The sequence below is a fragment of the Patiria miniata genome, unplaced genomic scaffold (genome assembly GCF_015706575.1).
Source record: "Patiria miniata isolate m_02_andy unplaced genomic scaffold, ASM1570657v1 HiC_scaffold_5, whole genome shotgun sequence".
Taxonomy (NCBI): Eukaryota; Metazoa; Echinodermata; class Asteroidea; order Valvatida; family Asterinidae; genus Patiria; species Patiria miniata.
The window spans coordinates 15297079-15320150 of NW_024037072.1; the positions used below are offsets into that span (position 1 = coordinate 15297079).

A 23072-nucleotide genomic window follows, 5' to 3' on the forward strand; every position below is an offset into this window, starting at 1 on the left:
TCTATAACCTTATTAATTGTTAATTGCACAACAGAAAGCTCAAGTTGGCTTCCCCCAAATTCTGAGAGGATGGGGGGAGGGGTGAAAGGTAGGCACATGCCTTGGACGATGGGCGATGGGGAGTGGGGGGAATCCCCCTGTGCCCATCCATGCCTACCCGTACCCATGCCTTGATGTAATTCATCTTTAATGTCTATTCAACTACAATGAAACATATTGACCTTTTGTGAGTTTGTGAGTTTTTTTTTAAACGAAATTAGAATAAAGTATAACCTTCATTGGGAAACAAAGGTCTGTTGAACAGATGTTGGACAATAGTAAAGGTTAAACTATACCAAAGTGAGCTTTAAATTTTTTTTTTAGAGATCCATCTGACCTACAAGAAAGTAACATGTCTGATTTCGGCAATACAATTAATACAATACTCTTACAAAACTTTTCATTTAATGGAGTTGAAAAATATAATTTGTTAAATTCCTATATTACCACTACTTTGTTAACAAGTTACTCCAAGGTTTGTACAGGCTCCTAAACAAGTCCATTTTTTCTACACTGACACTGTTCAACTGAAGCAAATGACGACACAAATGTATGGGCATGAATAATAACTTAAACTTACAAAAATACTACTCCAGCACTTTACAAGTCTTTTACAGTGTACATTGCCGGTATCAAAAATATCTCATATTCAACATACCCAAAGCTTCTTATCATTGTGTTGTACATGTATAACACAATTTTGTTATTAGAAAGGACCAATTAGGGTAACTCGCGCTAGCCTAAGGAGAAAAACAAAATGAAATGACAACTTTAAGATTGGCACAAAAATATCATATGATGAAAGGCAAGTCTTTATGAGTCAAATTAAGAAACTCAAAATTTTGATTGAAATAATGTATTCAGCTTCTTTTTCTAGTCATATTTGTGTACCATTGAGTTGTAAATACATCAATCACAGGTCATGTCCAATTACAATTCAAGAGACATGTCGTTTTCACAGTTCATTTAAAAAGCTTGTCGTATGACTTGAGACAGATTAAAATATTTTTTTGATTGACTTGTCACGACTTGTGATGACTTTATTAGAACAATGGCAGCTAGTAAATGGATTGGCTCCGATGGACCACATGCATGATCAGCAGATGGTATGTTGTGACCACATTTGAGCGCTCCATTGGAGTGACACACTGCAACACTGCATACACACACGTTTACGTTGCATACCTAGTGTGGACATTCCTTTGTTTTCGAGGAGTTAACAAAAACCATATAAAAAAGCCAATTTTTACTCACACTATGAAAACTCTTTCAACCCATTGTTTTTTAACTACAGTTCCCTCGAGTGTTTCTCTTCATTTTGCAACGGATAAACCTAAACCCCAAATGCCTCTAAACCTGTTTCCCAGAGAGGGGAAACCTTGTGTGGACATGGGCAAGTCCACACAACGTATTTGAAACCTGGTTTATGTGAACATCTTTTGTTCGGAAGTCCACACAGTGAATGCCATGCTTGTTCACACAACCATCTTCGTAAACACCAGCAATCGTGGACCCCCTTTTGTCCCGAATCCTCATTTCTCTGTTTGTACTCTTTTTAGCAACAGCTCTTATTGGTTTTGTACACGAATTTCAATCGTGGACGTTCGGTCAACCGTGGACGTATTGTTTCTGCCCTAACCCTTTTGTCCTAGGTCCACGATTGCTGGTGTTTACATACTCGGCCTTACATATACTTGTGGGGAAGACCTTTGATTCCCTCCTTTTGTTCTTCTTTGTTCCTACTGAAATCTCAAACTCCATAGCTTTTCCTTTATGGGGCAGATAGATTTGTAGTAGACTTCCTTTGGGGTGTATTGTTCTATTACTTTTTATAGGTAAAGGTAGAAGGTAAAGGGGGACGAGCCTGTGTTCATAGGAATGGAGTGCCCATCTCTCTTTCATTAGCGATTGGGCCAGACTCATATGCTGCTGTGGGGGGATCGCCACACCTCCTCCACAGCGAGTCTGTTACCTTCCCAGCATTGAATAATGCCGGTACCCATTTAACACCTTACACCTGGGTTGAGAGGAGTAATTGAGGTAAAGCGCCTTACTCGAGGGCACAACACGCATGGCCACGGTGGGGCTCGAACCCACAACCTCTCGATCATGAATCCTGTGCTCCACCGCTAGACCACACGTGCCCATAGTGGGTATAAAATTACGTTTTATACCCACTATTAAAAAGCAACCCTGTACATGCACACTCAGGTTTGCGCACATACAGTGTGAAGTACGCATTACTAATTTTATTCTGATTGTCCACAATCTCACCGTGTCCTTGCATTTGTTTAATCCTGCAGAATGGCATTCGCTGAAGCATTGTAAGCAATGCATTTGAATGTTACTCCCAGTGTGGTCTCCCCAAACCCTCATTTTGTAACTTTTAAGAGGATACTTATGAATAGAGTCCTTATAACGACATATATTTTAAACGTTTTGACAATCGTACTGACGATTACTTCTCAAGAGGCTATATTCTTTTGGTGTGCGAGGGCACTTGTAATGCCGATATGGGGGTACAACAGTGGAAAAATTGTGTTTATTGAAGCAGTTTATTATAAACTTTACTTCAATGAAATGTTAACAGATTTTCGAAATGCAGTTGATAACATTGAATTCACATTTGTGAATGCAATACCCCAGAATGGCGTCGCTGAGGCGTCCTCATTCGGTTAAAAATATGACCTACTGCACTCACTGATCTCCATAAAAATCTGGATAGCCCACTGGCTCTTAGAAGTGAAGTCACCATCCACCATATTACCACTCCCAGAACAATGGAATTTGAAACAAATCCATCCAAATTTAACCACAATCTTTACCTATTTTATAAAATGAATTGTTTTTTAAACAGTGCAAATAAATTTGTAACTTATTTTTTTTTTACAAAATACTTTAATTCTTGTTTAAAGGGAATATACAACATTTGCAAACATCGAAAAATAAAACTACCAAGTTTTTGCGAAATACCTTAATAGGATGTTGGTAAATGACAGTCTAAAGCATCCTGTAAAATTATGGCACCTGGTATACTGTCATTTTCAAGAAAAGTGGTATTTTTGTATCAATTTCCAACGCTGATCGGCCGATCAGCGTTGGAAACAACTGGCTTTTTTTTCAAATACTGGACCCAATTGACCATTGCACTTGTTTGCAATCGATTACAAACCTATGAACGGGTACGAGCCAGCTAGACTGGTTCCCTGACCTTACAATTCCCCAATGTATGTAAACTGCTCTGTTTCTTCTTATATGGAGTCAGGGAACCAGACTACAGGAAAATTATCGTTTTTCTTGGTTTTTATAGCATTTTCGAACCCAAAACCTCAAAAAAGTCAGTGTAACTATATTTGCTTTATATTTCCAACCCCCCAATTCCATCCATTTCTGAAAATTACAGCAAAAGCAAATGATGTATATTCCCTTTAAAGTTAAATTATATAAGTACGATGGGGGTGGTTATACTGGTACCCGTATCATATCAAAATTAAGAGATTCGGAACCAGTGCGCAGCTTCAAATGTGTGTACAGCGTGCAATAGCCGATGAGTAACCAAATTTTTCAACACGGAGACCAGTGATTGAACTGCCTTTTCATTCTAACTATCCCAGACCATAAAAAAAACCTTGGAATTGGAAAGAAAAAATTGTCTCTGTCTAGTTGGACTGGAGTGATTTCCTCTTCTTCTCTTTGTGCTTGGAGATGCAGACACCCGTCCCCCCAAACACCACGATGAGAAGCGGGATGCCTAGGCCAACCGATATGACGATGTAAACAGTCAGGGAAATGTACTCCTCTGGGGGATCCCCGTAGCCAATGGCGATAGACCTGGACAAACGGGAAAAACAGGGGGGAGGATAAAAAGAAAGAAGTTGGGAAATTATTTTGGTGACTGTGGAAGATGCTTTGCAGAGGGTGAAATAAGAGTCGGACATTTGAATGACCATTCAAAATTCGCATATAGATCTAAAATTGATTGTGCTTGGTTATTCTGTTTTGGACAGTTTTAGCAGGCTCATAATGATAAAGCAAGGTTCATTAACACTGGAAAATATTCTCACTGCACAAGTGAAAAATATCACATTTATTATCAAGTCAGTCACCAGTCTAAGGCAAGGTAGTCACAAGTCAATCACAAATTATTCAGTCTTAACTCAAGTGACAACTTTATTCAAATGTGATTCAACCATTCCCATCATTGTTCATCCCCCGTTACTTGTGAACTGACTAGTAACTTGAGTTTTCATTTGGGATTCACTCTATTACACCTTTGGGAAAATTCAAGATTGCATGGACACTGGCATGATACATAACTTGTTTATTTAATTCATCAATGTCCAACAAGGGTTGAACCCTTGTCCAACATGGCAACAAGTGTTAAATAAGGCAGAATAGAAACAATCTGACCCCAATAACTCATACACCCAAAAAATCTGAGGACTAAGGAGTGCCAAGGAACACAAAACTGAAGGAAACGAACAACTCAACAAACGTTTAGAAAGAAGCCTTTTCAAGTGGAAATACCTACCAGCTGACGTAGTTAGTTTTCTTGTAAAACCCATCTTTGGTGATTCCGAATGAGACGTTCAGAGCCCCAATTTGTTCTATTTCTTTTGGAGAGAAAAAGGCGCGAACAATGCTGGTCTGTGGCATGTCGATATTTTCTCTCGTTGTTTCGAGTTTATATTCATACACCTTGCAAACAAAAAAGGGGAGAAAGTTTGATTGATGGTCAGCACCTTCAATCATGCCTACTGGTGTGAACCAGCGTGAACCGGCGCGAACCGGCATGAGCCGAAAGAGCCTTTTCACGCTACAGCCTCTCAACCCGGGTTGAACTCAACCATGGGCAAACCCAGTGCTGCCCCGGGTTGAGTTTTTAAATATTTTTCAACCCACGTTCAACCCCGCATCGTTTCACACTTGTTTTGTGCAAACCAAGCTTATCTTGCTCGGTTGCTTTACTGGCGAGAGTTTCAACCTGGGTTGAAAATCTCAACCTTGGTCTGGAGCTGGGTTGAGTTCAACCCGGGATGAAATCAATCTCAGAGTTGACCTGGGTTTGGCGCGTGAATTAAAATGTCAAGTGTGAAACGCCGCGTCAACTCAAGATTTGTCTAGTGTGAAAAGGCCTTATGACTATTATGGATTCATCCAGTGGTTAATACAATGTGGTAATATGTACTGCAAGTGCTAATAGGTTATACACAATAAAAGATGGTTTAAATGTTGAGGGACAATCCGTCTGGAATTCGAAACCTATTGAAAACATCCCACATGATTTGATGTAATACTCCAATTACATTACATATGGTGATTGCCTACACAACCTGTGCTTTCAAAACCTTGCCTCAGTCACCTTGCTTTTTGCTTTTATCTCAAAATCATTTTGGAAAGTTTGGAAAAAAGCCTTTCGAATGTGGGTTTGGAGTCATATGAAATCCTGGGGAGCCATAACTTATAAGGGTCAATCTAAATAAGGGGTCTGTTGTTTTTTCCTGCCCCTGTTGCGTACAATTTGATTAATTCTGGGTCCACTCCTTTATGCCATTTTTCCCTAACAGTGATTATGTCAGAAAACTACCAACCCAACAAAACAAGGGCAGTTTGAACTCGTTTTTTAATGATACTTGAACGGCAAATTAAGCAGTTCATATGTAAGGGGACAGGACAAAATGTCACACTTAGGACCCTGAATAATTAGAATGACCCATAAATGAACTTACATGACGAGCGTTCTCCATGGTCCGGCCTTTCTTAACATATGAAACTGGCTTCCACTGTACATAGCTACCCAAGGGTGAGTCTGGTAGCCTCACATTTAAAGTCTGTAAATAAAAAGTACAGTTTAACAGATACAGATGCAAACCCTGTCCTCCGGATTCAAGCAACCTAGGGGTTGCAAAATAAATCCGGGAAGGGTTGGAGTAAACTGCTTGTACACATCACTTCTAAGGCCAATCACAAAATACTATCAGAGAGTTGTGGGAGGATAACCAAAATCAAATCATATGAAATACAAAACTCTACCGAACTGTTTTGTAAATCAATTCTACAAACTTAATTTTTTATAGTAACAATATTTTATCATTAAAAAAAACTACACAGCTGATCTCAGCCAACCAGACCGTTGAGGTTTTGAAGTAGTCTGCACAAGTAAGCAGGAGGTACCCGAACCTTAGGCCAAAAAAAAAGTCTCCGGTTTCTGGTATGCGCGCGCGTCGCCGTAGCCATGCGCGTCGGCAAAATGTAAAAGTTTTTTTTCAATGAAAGATGATGTCTCAAAACCGCCAAACTCACTGATTTGACTGGAATCCTGGTGCTGCACAATTTCAACGTGTTTTTAGAGGGGGCTATGATCGAGAATAAGCTTTATGTGGCCTCTCTGGATTCCCATATATTTGCACTAAGTTTAGTCGGGCACCATTTGCAGTCATCAGCCGACATTTGAAGCAAAAAAATCAGGTAAAAAGAAACCGGAGACTTTTTTTTTTTTTGGCCTTAAGCAAACTTGATTGTTTTTTTTCACAAGCCCTCAGATAGCAATGAGTGTACAATTCTAATCTTCCGTCATTACATTGGTGAAAAATAAAGTTCAATATTCAAATTTACATTTTCCTGATGCAGAATTATCCCCCCCCCACCGAAAAAAATTGTTCATTGTTGCGTGCCCTGACGTAGTGAGGCCTCTATCGTGGTTCACTCTGATATTTCATAGCCAGTGTCTTGCAAGTGTCTTTACCTCAAATTTCACAATTCATCAAATTTTATCGAGCTCTTAACATTCCCATTCATAAACCATGAGTTTACCCACCTGTTACAAAGAGGGAAATTTGAACCCATTTAAAATGCACCCCCAAAAAGGGGGGGGGGGGGGTAAATTTGTAGTTGATACATGAGTGGAGATAAGAATGGTTTATCAGAAGACAGAAGTTGTCAACTCAAAAAAAAATTCTTGAATGTTCACTTTGGAATTTCTGATATTTGTTCAAGTGCGCCATGTTATGGAACCCTCTGCTGATTTTGCGCCCAATTTCTGGACACCACCATTTTTTGATTTCGGATTCGGACTTAATTTCATGAAACTAAAATTGCGATAAACAGCAAGCAATATTAAGGTAAAGGTATATAGAACTGAATCAATTTAGAACTGAATTTGGAGCATGTCAACAAAAAGGTTTGGCAACACTGCACGAGAAAGTTAGAGGAAATGTTAAAACGCCCAAAGTTAGCGGACTCCTCTATATACGCCTTAGAGAGAAAAAAAACTTTGGAGAGAAAAAAAACAACACCCACCGAAAATGTACCAGGTGTATACTGGTCATCGATAGACGTATCCTCCTTTATATTGACAGTGCCTGACTTGTTGTCTCTTCCAACGACAACCATCTCCAGAGCAAAGCGGGCATTTGTGTAGTTTGTGTATATCATGTTCATCACGTTCTGCATGGTTACATCCAGTTGTGTGCTGTTCTCCGTGTACTGGAGGTGTGGAAGCGTTGTCAGTCGACCGCCTTTGCCAAATCCCGTCAACTGACGAAAAGAAACGACGAAAAAAATGGAGTAAATAATAAGAAACAGTGACAAGGTAGTGGGCGCTGCTAAAAACAGACAATCTCTGACACTATCAGACAATAGGCGATGCTCTTCGTCATGGCATATTTGCCGCCACACATGCCATTTTGCAGACAGGATGGTACTACTGAGAAATCTAATTAAAGTGCTGGTGTGACCTCCCCTGCCCCCAATCTCCCCTCTAGTGATGCCTGTAGGCTCTACGTTTGATGACTGAAATATTTTTATTCTGGACGAGACCTTGTTCTGTATTTTGATTTGGTGGTTCATTTGTTGACCGAGAAAAGTTAGGGGGGGGGGGGGGGGGGTGTCACACGCCCGATACTATTTACTATGCTCCTGTGCACAATGAATACAAATATAGTACATGTGCACTGAAGAAATACAAACAAAACAAAATAAGAAAGAAAAACACTTTTGTGTGATTACATTTTCACTGATTACGGAGTTATAATTGGCCGGACAAAAAATGAACCTTTTCCTTTTTTTCAGGCCAAAACATATCTTGAATTTTACTTTGGATTGTTTTCCTTTTTGGGGGGGGGGGGGGGTGGAGAAGTCCCAATTGGTTTAAGGGCTACGTCCGCAAGTCTTTTTGAGATAGGGAGAATGCAACAGGAGGACCCTATTTCTTTTGGTAAACTTTTCTGTATTTTCCCAAATATACCCAAACCAAAACTAGTACAAGTAGCTTATCCAATCAGCCTACATGCATGCAGGATGACTCACTTTCATGGATATGGTTCCATTATCTCCCAATTTTCCAAGAAGCACAGCGCTACAGTCTGTAGAATTGATGGTGCCTTTCTGCCATGTCAGTGATTCCAGCTCAGTCATCATTCGTGCATCTTTAGATTGTATCGTGCCGTCATCACTTGTGTCGTTGTATTCTATAAGCTATGAATAAACAAGGAGAGACAGTACACGATATCAGGTGTTCACCAACACTTTGTCTGTTTGTCAAATGTAGATCATGGTCCTTTTCTCAGAGCTCAACTCACCGAATCCAACTTCATTTACTTTAAAACACAAGAAAGTCAAAAAGCCAAAATAAGATTTTATACCTCATTTTAAACGGAAAGTATTTACTATAAAAACTACTTGAATATCACAAAAGAAAAAAAACAGATCAGGGGTTCATGATTATTTTGGACCAAGTATTACAAAGTTCTCGAATCCTAGGGGCAACCACACTTCCACGCCGAAATGAAGACATATTTTTGTCTGTAAAATCAAAAGGGGGGGGGGGGGGGGAGGGTGTCTTCAAAACTGACCATTATTATGCATACTGGAAAATGTATGCCGATTTTTACGGTCCATTGTAATGGTTTCGGATCTTCGTTTCCTTTTTTTTCATGTCAGAACTCTCTAACCATTTATAGAAAAAGTTACTGACAAAATGTTTATTTCAAAAATCCGTCGGGGGGGGGGGGGGGGGGGCATTTTCAATAAATCCAGCCTGATGAGCCATATCGGCTCAGAACGCTATTTACATACTGTACAATAAAATCATAGTCTGTAATGTTTCAGAACCTGGCAGGACCTTTCTCAAAAACTTTTGAGTGAGGTTTTTTTTTATTTGTATATTTCAGGTCAAGCCAGTCAGTAAGCAGTCATATTATTTCATACTTTGAAATAACAAGATTCTCTCAGTTTCAAGATATTGGACGCCTCACCTTGGTAAACATCAAAGCCGAGGAATAAAGCACTGACTCTGGTGGCTGGAATGAGAGGGAACCAGTCTTGGTGCCATCGAGCAAATCCTTCCAGTTAACGGTGAGATTAGCACCGAGGGTCGTTCTTGCTAGGATGACCGCCGGGGCACCGATAGAACTCCACAGGTAATGGATTGTATCGTTTTCGCCGGTCCCTTTGATGTGCACCAGGTTGGGTTGGCCATCATGAGTCTGGTTGCATTTTGGGATGTCACATTTCTTGTTGATGATTTCCAACTGGCAAAGCAAGTTAGTACAAATAGCAAGTTAGTAGAAAATGGCAAGTACAAACAGCAGGTGTGGTACATGTATAAGGATGTGATTTTGCGTTTAATTTTGTAAACGTTCAGCAAATATTTAAAATATTGTTTAAACGTTTAGCCATTTCAGAAAGGTTGACGACTGCCCATTATGTCTGTAGACCCACATGATTGACATGATATATCAACAATGATTGACATAATAAATAGCGGGCTTTTATAAAAAAATTTTTAGAAATAAATCGTGTGTACCCTGAATGTCATCAAGTACTGCTGTGCATGTATGGGTGCACTTTTGACCAAAACTGAATGACAGGTAACAGCCGTACCAATGTAAAAATTAAGAATCAGCACGAAATCTGAACTTATGATTTTTGCGCAATCTTAACAAACATTGCACAGCATAATTAGGCCAAAAAAAATAAAAAATACTTCTGCTTCCGGTTACCCGACCGACCCTACTTTTAGGCGGCGACCCTAAAAATGTTATCGGCAATTCCAAAAAATAAATAAAAAATAATGATTGAATAAATAAAAGTAAAAGTTTGTTGTCTTTTCTGTCTTCACAAAATACCTCTCAACAACCCATTTGCGTAAAAATATGATTGTATTTATTTGTTTTCTTACTTACATTTGCTATTTTTTTCAAAAGAAACCAAATTCGCTTCACAATCTGTCATCATACCTCGCAATTCGATGTCTCTTATTTTGTCCCGGTCCCCTGAATACGTGCATACTTTCATATCCACACTACTTTTCATCGTTAAATCTTTTCCTAGGTAAGTGACCTTGCGTTGCAAGAGTATAATTAGGCTATTATTTTAAGAATCAGTGAATGAGGATGCAGCTAGACTTGCCAAGCGCATCCGGTGCTCGGCATCAACAAGACCGTTAATCTTGTCGCGCATTCTTAAGAATGTGCGCTCAATCTGAAAGACTTTTTTCCAGAAGATTGCGCATGGATCCAGTTGCGCAATCATAATAATGCACATGCGCATTCTTATGATTGCGCAAATCACATGAAACTTGAAAGCGCACAACATTACCAAAAAAACAATTTTGGGCCTACATGTAGGCCTACCTCTCTGTCTGCAACAAAACCTTTCACCAGCAATGTCAAAATTGTGCAGAAAACGATAGGAACGTCCATTCCGACTCGGAAGGCCATTGCTTCAGACTCGGCTTAAAATCAAATATCGAGGGCCACTGCACTATTTTCAGAACTCCGAGTCGGCCAACCTGCAGGTAGTCTGATTCGTTCACAGGAGGCTAGAAACCACAAGTACAACTTCAGAAACCAGACCCAATCAGTCACGTGTTTAGTCACAACGCTCAAGGTAGCCGCGGATTTGTATTCAGCTGCGGATTCAACCGCGCAAATTTCACAAAAATTTTAAACATTGTATAATACATGCGGCAAAAGGTGACATATTTTCAAAAAGGTGACATATTTGCAAGAAAGACTACTCCATCTATTCAACGAATTTCGCATAATAACCCACAAATAACAATATTTTATGAAATCAAATTGTGAATTGTTGACAACATGTGCGGAACACTTTGATTTAAAGGGGAGTGAAATATGCAGTTGATAGAACGCATTCTAATAACTGTAATTGTGCAATAGGGTCACTTCAACGGGATAATTAGACACCAATCAGTGACGTAGCTAGGATTTTATTAGGGGCAGGGGAACAGGGGGGCATCAGAATTTCATGAGTTAACCAGAATATCATGGGGGCACATATCGCAAATGTCTTATTGCAGTCCATGCAAGTTGGGCCCCATAATGCCTCTCTATATCCATTGACATAAGAAATTGCAAACAGTAAGCCTTTGGCTAACTGAAAAAATACAACTTACAAAAACCCTTTTTGGTTAGGGAAAGAAAAGTGGCATTATCAGGCACGGACAATTTTTTTTTTTGGGGGGGGGCACGTTCCGCCCCCAGGCCCCTGCTACGCCACTGCATCACTAATTAGTGTTCGGCTGGAGCCAATACCAAAATAAGTGTGCCTAGTAACATGATCTCATAGATTAGATTATGTAATAAAACTGGCAATTTTTGACAACATGTGCGGTACACTTTGTGTTAAACAGCCAGTAATATACCCAGCCGAATAGAACCAATTCTCACTGTGCAGGGAAAATAGGGTCACTTTAACGGGCTAATTAGGCACTAAATATTCGGTTGCAGCCAATACCCAAATTAAGTGTGCCCAGCAGCATGATCTCGAAGATTATGAAATAAAATTGTGAGTTTTTAATATTACGTGTGGTTTCAAATGATGCAACGTCTCTAAAACCGTTGAAAAATAACGCGAAATGTCATGATTCCCATTATGCAGCTAGTTTAATAGTAATTATTGCATCAAAAAATTCTAAAATAGTGAATAAAATGGTTGCTTATGTCGGCTTATTTTTATATGGCGTGAAAACTTTTGTTATTTGTGGTAAATTATGCAAGATTCGTTGAAGAAATGAAGTTATCTTTCTTGAAAATATGTCACCTCTTGCCGCATGTATTATACATTTTTTAAATTTTGGTGAAAGTGCGCGGCTGAATCCGCAGCCAGATATCCGGCCAAATCCGCGGCTACCTTGAGTTGTTTAGTCGACAGGTCAGGTGACATCGAAGTCAGGTTTGACAGGGATCGCTCTTTGCATGCTCTTTGTGTTCGTATCGCGCCGAGAGTCCGAGACTACTAAATTTTAGACAAAATGTTGTCATAAACTAATCGAATAAAAGCTTTTAAAAGTTTGTCGTCGTGCCATTCCCATTTTTTTTCTTTTAAAAGTAATAACAATATTCTTAAAAGAATAATCCATTTTTGAGCAATCACTTCATTGAGTTAGTGTAAACATTTCTCTCTTGAGGGCGTCCTTCTACAAATTCCAGACGGAAGATCCGATCCGATCAAAAGACAGCGCAGCAAATTTGGCGATTTTCTTTACATCGAAAGGGATAACTAACGGTAAAAAAAATGTCGAAAGACGCTACTAAAGGATTTGTGGATGCAGCCATTGCTGACAACAAGGTAGGCCTAAATTTATGTTGTCATTTGCTTTATATGCAGCGGCCTGTAAACATTTGAACGTCGTCCATGGTCACTTGTGCTTGTTTGTACAAATTAACTGAAAGATCGAGTAGGGGCCTAGCCTTCCATGCCATCATGATACATTATGTTCGTTTTAAGCAACAAAATTGCTTAAAATCTAAAGAAAGGTGCTTAACAACTAACCTGAAGAAGTTTTAGCTCAGTGAATGATGTATATTCTGAGAATTCTAGGATATCTATTTCAAATCAAAAGTTGCTGAGTCATGTTTTGAGTTGCGCCTGAATTCAGCATCAGGGTCACAGGGACACGTTCTCATTCAGCTGATTGCAGCTACGCGATGTCATCCACTTAGCCGGCAAATTAACTGGTGTTAACTGGTTCTTTTTCTTCTATATCGCTAGGTTGTCGTCTTTTCCAAAACGTACTGTCCCTACTGTAAGAAGGCCAAGTCTGCACTGAATGATGTCGGCTTGAAGGGGTACAAGATCATCGAAATAGAAAATATGGACAACATGGACGCAATCCAAGATTACATGCTGCAACTGACCAAGGGAAGGAGTGTAAGTTGAATAGACACTATATGCATGAGTAGACGCTGCGCATGTTCATTTGTACTGCATATATAATGTGGCATGTCCCCAGTGAGGGCGCTCTGTGCAAGCTCTGTATATGGTAAAGCCTGCAAAGAACAGGTGAAGTCATCGGCCTTGAAGGTTAAGCTAGAGTTACAAGGCGGCAGTGTTGTAGATTGCTTGGATAGGCAGGAGTAAATCTTGTTTGCATTACTAAATAAAACATGACAAGGAATACTCTCTCAGATTCCCACAGTGAATAAAGGCCGGTTCCTACCTCATGTGAGAGTGAAGCAAATTTCATGATGTCGACAATTGAAGTTTCATGATGACAGTCATCGCCACCCTAACAAATTTGCTTCACACTGAAATTCCAGTGAAGTATAAAATGGCCTTAAAGGGAATATACAACATTTGCAAACATCGAAAAATAAAACTACCAAGTTGTTGCGAAATACCTTAATAGGATGTTGGTAAATGACAGTCTAAAACATCCTGTAAAATTATGGCACCTGGTATACTGTCATTTTCAAGAAAAGTGGTATTTTTGTATCAATTTCCAACGCTGATCGGCCGATCAGCGTTGGAAACAACTGGCTTTTTTTTTCAAATACTGGCCCCAATTGACCATTGCACTTCTTTGCAATCGATTACAAACCTATGAACGGGTACGAGCCAGCTAGACTGGTTCCCTGACCTTACAATTCCCCAATGTATGTAAACTGCTCTGTTTCTTCTTATATGGAGTCAGGGAACCAGACTACAGGAAAATGATCGTTTTTCTTGGTTTTTATAGCATTTTCGAACCCAAAACCTCCAAAAAGTCAGTGTAACTATATTTGCTTTATATTTCCAACCCCCCAATTCCATCCATTTCTGAAATTTACAGCAAAAGCATATGATGTATATTCCCTTTAAGGTCTATTGATAAGGTAGATGAGATGGAGAATCAACCTAATCGCTGGTGGGGGTTATTGATTGTCCAGGGGAAGGGAGAAGGGAGGGGATGTCTCTTCTTGAACTTTGCCAACAATTGTCTAATTTGTTTTCCTAGGTGCCACGTGTCTTCATCGGAGGAAAGTTCGTAGGCGGAGGGGATGAAGTTGCCCAACTGAAGTCTCAGGGCAAACTGAAACCAATGCTTCAAGAAGTTGGAGCGCTCTAAGCTGCCTTTGTGCCTCCCTGAAAACACCAAGAAAAACGACCCAGCAGTAGAATAGAGCACTATTTTTATTACATTTTCAAATTTCTTGACCTTTTTCAGGAGTTGCTCAAAACCTGGATCATTAATAATCACTCAAATGTTCATTGTTACATGCAAATGCAGATGCGGCAGTGTTGTAGTCAAAGTACTTTGGATGGATCATAAGTCCATCACAAGTCACCTCACAAGCTATTCAAATGAACTGTGACTAGGCCATTCCTTGGTTATTGTTCATCCACTGTTACTTGTGACTGGACTCGTGAAGTGACTTGTGATTTTCTTGTGAATGCACTTGTGTTGTTCTTGTGATCCTTCACAAGTACCTCGACTGCAACAAACAATAGGAATTTGATACATGTATTACAAAACATCTGTGGCAAAAGCCACTGGAGTAGGAAGTAACAGTGTGAACACTTGCTGTGAAGCCACAAACGTATTTTCGAGGTTGTATTCACGATGCTAATTCTAAACCAGTCTTAATCCTGTACAAGAGACGTGTCACAGTCAAGCGTTCTCATATGGCAAAACCTGGTGTTGTCAGGCTGTTTCTAGTTGACTGCTGTTGTGGTTCCTGATTTTAATAAGGCAACGTTCCTATCAGAACATTCCTACTAGCAAGTATTCCAGGTTTTGAGAAGCTCCTGAGGCATTGCATTCAGTGCTTTCTTTTGATTAATTATGTGTGAAACTTTTCCAGTCTACTTCAGACTTTCCTCAGAATGACAAAACTGTACTCAATTTTCCTCTCAGCAATGTGCACATTTTTCCATCAGAGATACTTTTTATGTGAGTTTTCATTTGTGTTTTGCACTGCACAGCTTTTCCAAAGTTGTTTTTTACCAGTTTGTGTGCAAAGTGGTTTTGTTCAAAGTGATAATGTTATGTGAAGTTTTGCTGTTTTTATATAAGTTTATATAGATTATAACCATCATTTCTGTTTACCACGGCATGCGCTATAGAACTAATGAATGGGAACCCTGCTCTTTAAAAAGAACCATATTTTCTGGACCAAAATGAACATCAAAATCCATTGCTTATCACAATGTACATTTTAAAGTACATTTTCCTGGTGAGCACTGGTATAATTTTTACTTTTTGTCATTCATTTTAAAGTACGTATTTAAAATGTTGTGCAATTCAAAATAGACTATTCTGCTGAACTTGAGTGCTTGGGATGTACACAATACTGGCATTTATTGAAATCAAATACATGTATTAATGACTTTGATTGTTCAAAAAGTGTTAAGATTGTTATAGGAAGCGGGTCAGTTTTAGAAGAGAAATACAAATGTAAGTCTTTATTAAGATAAACATCGAATGGTGAAAGTGATTCTGTGAAACAAGCCTCAATCTGATATTTATATCATGCGTGCAGAAAAAAATTAGTATTTTGTTACTGAATTTTCATGTTGATATTCATCATACTCCGAAAGAATATTTTACCACCAAATAAAGATTTATCCTGTAACTTAATAAACCATTGATATTGTTAATTTCATTCTGCATGTGTGGTTCTGTATTTATAATCTTTATTTGGTCTTACCTGAATATGACTATTAATAATAATAATAATAATGTGCATTTCTAAATTGCACTATCCACCAATTATTACAATCCCTATAGCAGCACTGAGACATGATTCTCAATAACATTCACAAATCAGCAGCAAAACCCCATTCGTTACATACAAATGTTTTTCTTTATTTCTCAAACTCATTCGGAGCTTCTTTTTTAAATCTTTACAGAACAATTCACAAGTTTTTTTTTTCACAATCTGTGATGAAATATTTACATATTTGTCAACGGTTCCTCTCCTTCCAGTAACGTCTTATTTACGGGAAAAGAACCAAAGTTTTACGTTCACTCCAGTCCGTGTTAAAAGTCGGTGCACCAAGCTTCTTGGTATCGCAAGGCAGAATACGGAGAAATAGTCCTCAGTAGCTACCAAAGACTAAGGTAAATTTTACTCAGAAAACAAACTCAAAAACTGTTGCCAGCTTTAGGCTTGTTGCATGACAAGTAGGGTAAAAAACAAATAAGGTGTGGGCGGGATTTCGTCAGCCGATGAAAACACCTATTCATTTGCACACCCCGTTTCATCGGGTGCGATGAGTTACCATTCAAGACTGCAGACTCCAGACCCACAGAGTGCGTTCGAGCATGCTACTCGCGTTTACACGAGTATACTCCTGAGCGCACGAACGACAAGCGCACGAATGACAAGAGAACGACCCGCGGGTTAGCAAGAGTATGCTCTCCATCATACCGGGAGTATACTCCTGCACCGAGAGTAATGCGCACGCAACATTTTTCTGCACTCGGGAGTAGCAAGAGTAACACGCTCAAACGCACCCATAGAGTTTTAAGGAAATAGGTCTGGGAACTAGACAAGGCAATGTACGAAGCTCTCTGGTGTCCATGCCCATTTACCTATTTCTGAAACATGTTTCTACGTGTATAACCAAATGCTGTATGACATGTAAATACTTGTAAAAACAAACAAAAAACTCAAAAACACATTGCAGTAAACAAAATACAATAACAAATACTAACCGCAAACAAATGAAATCGAACAGAACAATGCAAACCAACAGATGAAAACACACCTTGTGTTCTGGACTAGTGCAATAAAAAATCTCAGAAATGTTTTGGTGATTTGTTATTTCATTTGGATTTCCTTGTTAAGAGGAAATAAAAAATCTGGTTGTTTCAAAACAAAAGTGTTTATGACAGGAACCCCTGAATGACATAAAAATGGTTACAGATGAAATTGAACTTAACCATTCTACTGTGTCTTTGTAATTTTATTTGGACAAAATGTTGCAACCTGAAGCCACTTTTTTTCCTTCATATATCATCTCAATGAAGGTCAGGCATTGCAAAAATGACGATAAGACATGAATCTGGGACTGAGAAACATTTCCAATTTTGTTAGGAAATACTTAAAAAATTGTCTTGACTCTCCATAGACTTTCTACACAACCGCTGAAGTGACGTCAGGTTGCAACATTTTTTTCCATTTATTTCCCATGCAGTTGTGTATAATCAAATGAAATAACGACTTTAACTCAACTGCTGAAAATTATGCATAAATCAATTATCTGTGTACGGCATCCAACTTACGCCGCCCGTTTTAAAAGTGTTGGTACATGCTCAACCGTTTCCCGAAATTGTTACTCAAATGTTCAAGTCTGTGAAATCCTCATTATGTATACTCGAGCAACTGAAGAGCGCTGCTATTACAATGGTATTCTGTGTATCATTATATGTACCAAGGCCATACTCCAAGAGCACCAGTTATTTTTCAATAGGAGGAAAGTCGAACATTTTTGTGTTGTGCATTTTCGAATCATTTAGTCAATCATTTTGTGTCGATGTATTTATTCAAGGTAGCTTACTAGTGGATATTAGACAGATTTTGGGTGATATTCCTCATAATGGCAGGTAATTAACAGCCGTTCACATTTTACAAAGAAGAAAACCACTTATAAGAAGAAAGTTACATCCAAGATGTTTTTCGTCATCATCTAGAGAGTGCTCACTTTGTTTCCCATGTTCTGTTTAAAGATGGTATTCACTGGATTGTCGAATATTTGGATATGCGGTATATTTAGCACAGGGCTAAGTAAAACTTATATGTGAATGAAATTAAGCCTGACATGATTGTGACTGAGAAAAACATATAGGCCTGACATAATTATGGAACTTTTTTTACAGGAAGGACGACCGCAGGAAAAAAAACGAAAAGCACCCCCAAGAATCTGGGCACGAAAGCAATGTGTTACCTATTGTTCAAATAATCCCTCACTTGGCACTCGTGAGTGTACAGACACGTGCTCAGAGTTGTCTATACATTTTGAGCACAGTAATGTCTAGGAACATGACTTTTGTGAGATTTATGTCCAAACCTAAAAAAAACTTGAATCAGTCCTGGAGCAAACGATCAGGTTTAGACAACTGAAAAACACAAACGGAACAATGAACAGTACTCTGGCTTGCAACGACCCTCTTTGGGAAAAACTATGTTTGTAACACATGACATGAATGTTTGCCAACCAAATACCAAATTCTTTTTTGCTTTTATCTTATAAATTACCGTTGGAAACCCAATGCCATGTTGCAATCCGGGATTTTTACACATTGCTAAAGAACACAATGAGAAGTAGCACATGTGTTGGTTGTGATCTCTGTTTCTTGTGGTTGTGGTTCAGGCTTAGAAATGTCGGGGTGTTGGTTTACAGAAAAGGACAAAATATAGAGGTAATGGTAGTGTCAATGTGTGCCATAATCGGTAAAGTGTACGTCTTCTACAATACGAAGGGAGTCTCATTCATAGATGCATCAGGTTATGTGCACGCCCAACAGGAAAATCTATCAAAATTTACCTTATAAAAATGAGTTCCTGCCAGAAATTTCCCGAAAGACAAAAATTACAACTCTTAATTAGTCTAGCTAGTGTCCACAACAAAAAGTGTAAGAGAGGGTCACCTCTCCAGTTCCCATAATGCACCGCACACGAAGAGGAAAAAAAATATATATAATATACATATATGTCATGATAACTATACAGTAAAGTTGGCAGTACAAAACTTTTTAATAGTAAGTCTTTTACAGTGAACGTAGCCACGTTAATTTTTGTAACATGTACATCAGAGCTTATAGTTGCCATGGAAAAACAAACAAAAAAAACAAAAGGCAATTCTCTTCAGGGTGTTCAGGTTAGTCTTTTCTCAAGACTTTCCTGATTAATTAGCCCCAAGACTCTGAGTGCTGTACAGAGAAGTCCCAGATGACTGTTATATGGCTGTGCTACTTGCACAGCTAGAAAACGCCTTTCAAACATTTACACATACAACAGCAGTAAAGAAGTGTCATACATAATGTAGGGAGAGAGAAGACAATAAGATACCTGATCTTGCAGTACGACAGTTAAATTTTTTTGTATTGGGAAAAATTAAAAATTGAAAGAAAAAAAAAGTCAAGGGACACATTTCTAGCATATTTTCTGTTTAAATATTAGGCCAAAACCAAGCATATGTTTTACTATAATCTTTGTGGTTTCTTTAGATCAGAAACATTTTTACCCCAAATTATTTATTGGTTTTTTTAATTTAAATTCCTTTAAATCATGCTGGTAGTACTTTGCAAATTTCTGTTGCAATTACAAGTCTAGTTCCCTGTATTCCTCTCTTCCTCTCAGTCCACGTTGCACAGCATTTCAACTTGAAATTCAATGTCTCATCTCAATTGAAGAAATTATTGAGTCATTTAACGGCGAGTCATTTCACAGCAAATCATCCACAACAAAAAAGGGCTCGTAAGAAAAAGACGAAAAAAAAAGTTGCCCCCTGAACGACATCACCAAAACTTTGAAGGCACCATACTTCAGTCCGTCCATATGCAGATGCTCTCAAAAACTGACCAATCACAAGGGCTATGGGAAACAAAAAAATGTTACAATCCCACAAAATCTGGCCGAGTCCAAAACAGGTTCTTAACAGCTAGGGCTACATCTTTTGTCAGCATGTTCCCATGCAGTTGTAACGGGCAAAGTTCTAGACAATGGCTCGAGATGAAAGATTCGGACCCGGCCTAACTCTTGACTGAGTGGATTAGACTGGCATATATATCTGTCCTTTTCAGATTTCTCTGAGCTGGGAGAGTCCTGGGCACTAGTAGATGACCTCATAAACGGTGGCTTTCTTGTCCCCTGACCCGGTCACGATGAACTTGTCATCTGCCGATATGTCACAGCTTAAGACGGACGAGGACTCTTTGGACTGGAAAAAAAAATAAGGAAGAAGATAAAAAACCATGAGACATGAAAACACGGCAACAGGTTAAGCCAGCTGCAGTTGGGGGTAAGTGCAGCACTGGCCTCTAATATCAGAAACAAGGCTGGGTTTATCCAGTCAGCTGGACCTGGAAGTCTCAGTTGAAGTGACTTTGTCAGTAAGTTATTCAGTCAAAGACTCAGTCAGTCACAGGAAAGTAGTCTGGCCATTCAGGTTGCAATTAAGTCAATGACAAGTTAGAAGTCTGGTCACAAGTAACAGCATTTGCACAAGGATTCTGTGATTTTATCGATTCATCCTGTGTAACACATTATGAAGCCAAATATGTCAACATTTCTTTGTCTATCAAAAACATATCTCTTGATACCATCCGTTTACATTGGTTGGTCAGCCATGATTTGAGTAATATGGTAACTGACCAGTGGAGTAGGTTAATAATAACAAAGGCTTAAATTAAACAACAAAACTGCTTGGACAAAACTTGACTAAAAGCAATCAGTTTTGAGCAGCCGGGTGCACTTAAAACACTCTTGCAGTACAAAAGATGACTGAGCACATCTGGTTTTTGTTCTGACGAATTTTGTCAACTGTCAGTACAAATCTGATTTTAAACCATAAATTCACCCTCTGAACTGTCATGACTGAACATGAACAATGATCCTGGCTATCATCATGTGGGGGCCGTACCTGAAAGATGCTGGCTCCATAAGGCGTCCGCCAGGCGTTGAGGAGGTTGTCTTTACCCGTCGATACGAACCACTTGCCGCAGTGGGCAAACTTGAGCGACAGCACGCAGCTCTCGTGCAGGTGCAGCTGGTACTTGTCTGGCTTGCTGTTGTGCAGAACCTCCACGTTGCTGCTCTCCATACTGTCAAAAAAGGATGGATGAAAACACCCAGATTCCATGTCAGTTGGAACTAATTGTGTTTGTTTTTTGTTAGGGATCCAAATCGGATCCTTGGAACATGTTCTGTGCTATAAAAACAAAAACACAATGCGCCCGAACTGGTTCTTAAGTCACACGACTAGCCAAACGTAAATATGGAGCCGGTTAAATTTGTATGTCATTTCATAAGTTGCCATTTTGAATCTCACACTGATCCGCCCCTCAGGAAGGATCCCTGAACTCTGCGATCCAGATCAGGAGCCGAGCAGAACAAATGAATGGATCCTGGATCCGAATTAGGATTTGTGCAAAACAAACAGGCCGTAAGAGATTATTTTAGTTGTTTACTCCTCTATGGTACTTCAACTGGTAGCTAAAAACGAGAAATTTTAAGAAGCCCGATACGTACATGGAGTGGTTCTGGACTGAAGATTTTACAGGGGCTGTAAACTGATCGCAAGAATTTTTAAGAGTATTACAACTTACAAAACAACATATTTCAAAAATCCGAAACTTTACAATGCCAACAATTGTGAAATTGCGATAAAGTAATAACAAATTTGTGAGCAACAACATTTACTAAAATCCAGGGGAAAACTTGAGGGCCAAAAGAACTGCACCCACAACCTTTTTTTCCCCAATTTGTTCATTATCTCCAAGTGTGCCATATTAAAATGATATACAGCATGAAGTGTCAAACATGGGCCGTACAAAAAGTCAGCAAGAAGGGTTACAGGAAGTCCGCATAAACTGATTGAGTAAGACCTCCACAACATTACCTAACCCCTGGTATTTCAAGTCTGATCCTGAACTTGGCTTGTAGTCAGTATATTTAAGCAGGGGTTATCCCAGCATCTGTTTAACCCAGCCGCTTAATTCCAAGCGACGCTGGGATTTAAGCTCAGGCTCGATCTCCGGCAGGAAGCCGGCAATTAGCAGGCGACGGCTGGTCTACTGACCCACAACCGCTCGGGCAGGAACTACCCCACTTATGGCCGCCGCCGTTGGGTGAAGGAAGGGGAGGGATTAATGCGCAGGGGCGGCATGAGGCTGAGTGAGGCTCTAATCGACCAGACTTGTTAACAACAGTGTTTGAACCGTCACTCATCGCTCCGACAACTTTGGCATAATCAGTTCGGCTATGCATGTGCATTCGCTATTAATACATGAGACGTGCTAGACGTGCCCGTAGGCCAGAAACAACTGACTAGAGATATTCCTATGCACATCCAAGTAAAACGGTCAACAATAAAGACCCACCCCCCCCCCTCTCTCCCGAATTCTTAATGAAACCCATGCCATCCTCCGGGGCTTGATATTTTCTTTTAGGTCATCCATCAAACCAAATGAGGATTACTTTGTGTTTATAAAACACTGCAAACTGGGAGTGTGGATATTGTACTATGGATTAGGGGGCCTGAGGTTTTGTGGTTATTACTCATTGGCCTATGAACGGATGCATCTGTTCATACTAGTTTTTGATCGGTTTCAAAGATAGCTCTGCGGTTACACCAATTGAGCCCTACATCATCTGTGTCCCAAACCACTGAGGTTAACTTTACAAAATGAAAACACCCAATACAAATTTGATACAATACTGTGATTGTGATTGAGCATTTCAGCAGGGTTGAGATTGAGGGAAAATGAGAAAATCCAGGAAATAATCGGCAGAGGGTTTGAGGGTCGTCAAGGGCTCCAGAGTAATGTAGGGTCTCATCATCATGTCGGTTTTAAGGCCGTTGTCCAGTCTGTTCTGGGTTGGCCTGCTTTCTCCCTATGGCTCTCCTCCACTTGGCCCTGTCCGTCGCATCCCTCGCATTGACTCCAAGCAGTCGCATGTCATCTGACACGGAGCTCTGCCAAGTCTTGCGCGGTCGGCCGACGGGTGTGGGCCCTTAAAATACCCCTTTGCTTTGCTCTATATAAACTTTTATAAGTAAACACAACTTTACTGTTAAACCTT

General features: G+C 39.5%; 3 protein-coding genes across 12 annotated transcripts in view; 1 reads left to right on the top strand and 2 right to left on the bottom strand.

Annotated features, from left to right (window-relative positions):
• Positions 1 to 3465: 3465 nt before the first annotated feature.
• LOC119741786 (glycosylated lysosomal membrane protein A-like) lies at positions 3466 to 10919 on the bottom strand. The gene is made up of 7 exons (XM_038217682.1): positions 10674 to 10919; positions 9294 to 9569; positions 8347 to 8514; positions 7339 to 7575; positions 5769 to 5870; positions 4571 to 4737; positions 3466 to 3870 (listed from the first exon to the last, which is right to left on the bottom strand). Exons 1-7 carry the CDS (start codon positions 10758 to 10760, stop codon positions 3699 to 3701), a joined length of 1209 nt encoding a protein of 402 aa, XP_038073610.1. The 5' UTR covers positions 10761 to 10919; the 3' UTR covers positions 3466 to 3698.
• Positions 10920 to 12475: 1556 nt separating this feature from the next.
• On the top strand, positions 12476 to 15921 carry LOC119740950 (glutaredoxin-like). Its single transcript, XM_038216466.1, has 3 exons — positions 12476 to 12630; positions 13054 to 13212; positions 14279 to 15921. Exons 1-3 carry the CDS (start codon positions 12577 to 12579, stop codon positions 14387 to 14389), a joined length of 324 nt encoding a protein of 107 aa, XP_038072394.1. The 5' UTR covers positions 12476 to 12576; the 3' UTR covers positions 14390 to 15921.
• Positions 15326 to 23072, bottom strand: part of LOC119740949 (transducin-like enhancer protein 4) — a 65940-nt gene continuing 58193 nt past the window's right edge. For all 10 annotated transcript variants that reach the window (XM_038216456.1, XM_038216455.1, XM_038216458.1 and 7 more), the window contains 2 exons: positions 20911 to 21091; positions 15326 to 20208 (listed from right to left, as the gene is read on the bottom strand). In XM_038216456.1, the coding sequence (XP_038072384.1) occupies positions 20101 to 20208; positions 20911 to 21091 (289 nt within the window). In that variant the 3' untranslated portion in view covers positions 15326 to 20100. The remainder of the gene's footprint in view (positions 20209 to 20910; positions 21092 to 23072) is intronic.

What these genes read in the sequence shown, in the direction of transcription:
- LOC119741786 (XM_038217682.1), bottom strand. Translation starts at nt 10,760, where the DNA reads ATGGCCTTCCGAGTCGGAATGGACGTTCCTATCGTTTTCTGCACAATT. An exon ending in GTTTTGTTGCAGACAGAGAG is followed by an intron (nt 9,570 to 10,673) that starts GTAGGCCTACAT and finishes TTGCTTTGCCAG; the next exon opens with TTGGAAATCATCAACAAGAA. An exon ending in AAAACTAACTACGTCAGCTG is followed by an intron (nt 3,871 to 4,570) that starts GTAGGTATTTCC and finishes CCGTTTGTCCAG; the next exon opens with GTCTATCGCCATTGGCTACG.
- LOC119740950 (XM_038216466.1), top strand. Translation starts at nt 12,577, where the DNA reads ATGTCGAAAGACGCTACTAAAGGATTTGTGGATGCAGCCATTGCTGAC. An exon ending in CAGCCATTGCTGACAACAAG is followed by an intron (nt 12,631 to 13,053) that starts GTAGGCCTAAAT and finishes CTATATCGCTAG; the next exon opens with GTTGTCGTCTTTTCCAAAAC. An exon ending in AACTGACCAAGGGAAGGAGT is followed by an intron (nt 13,213 to 14,278) that starts GTAAGTTGAATA and finishes TTGTTTTCCTAG; the next exon opens with GTGCCACGTGTCTTCATCGG.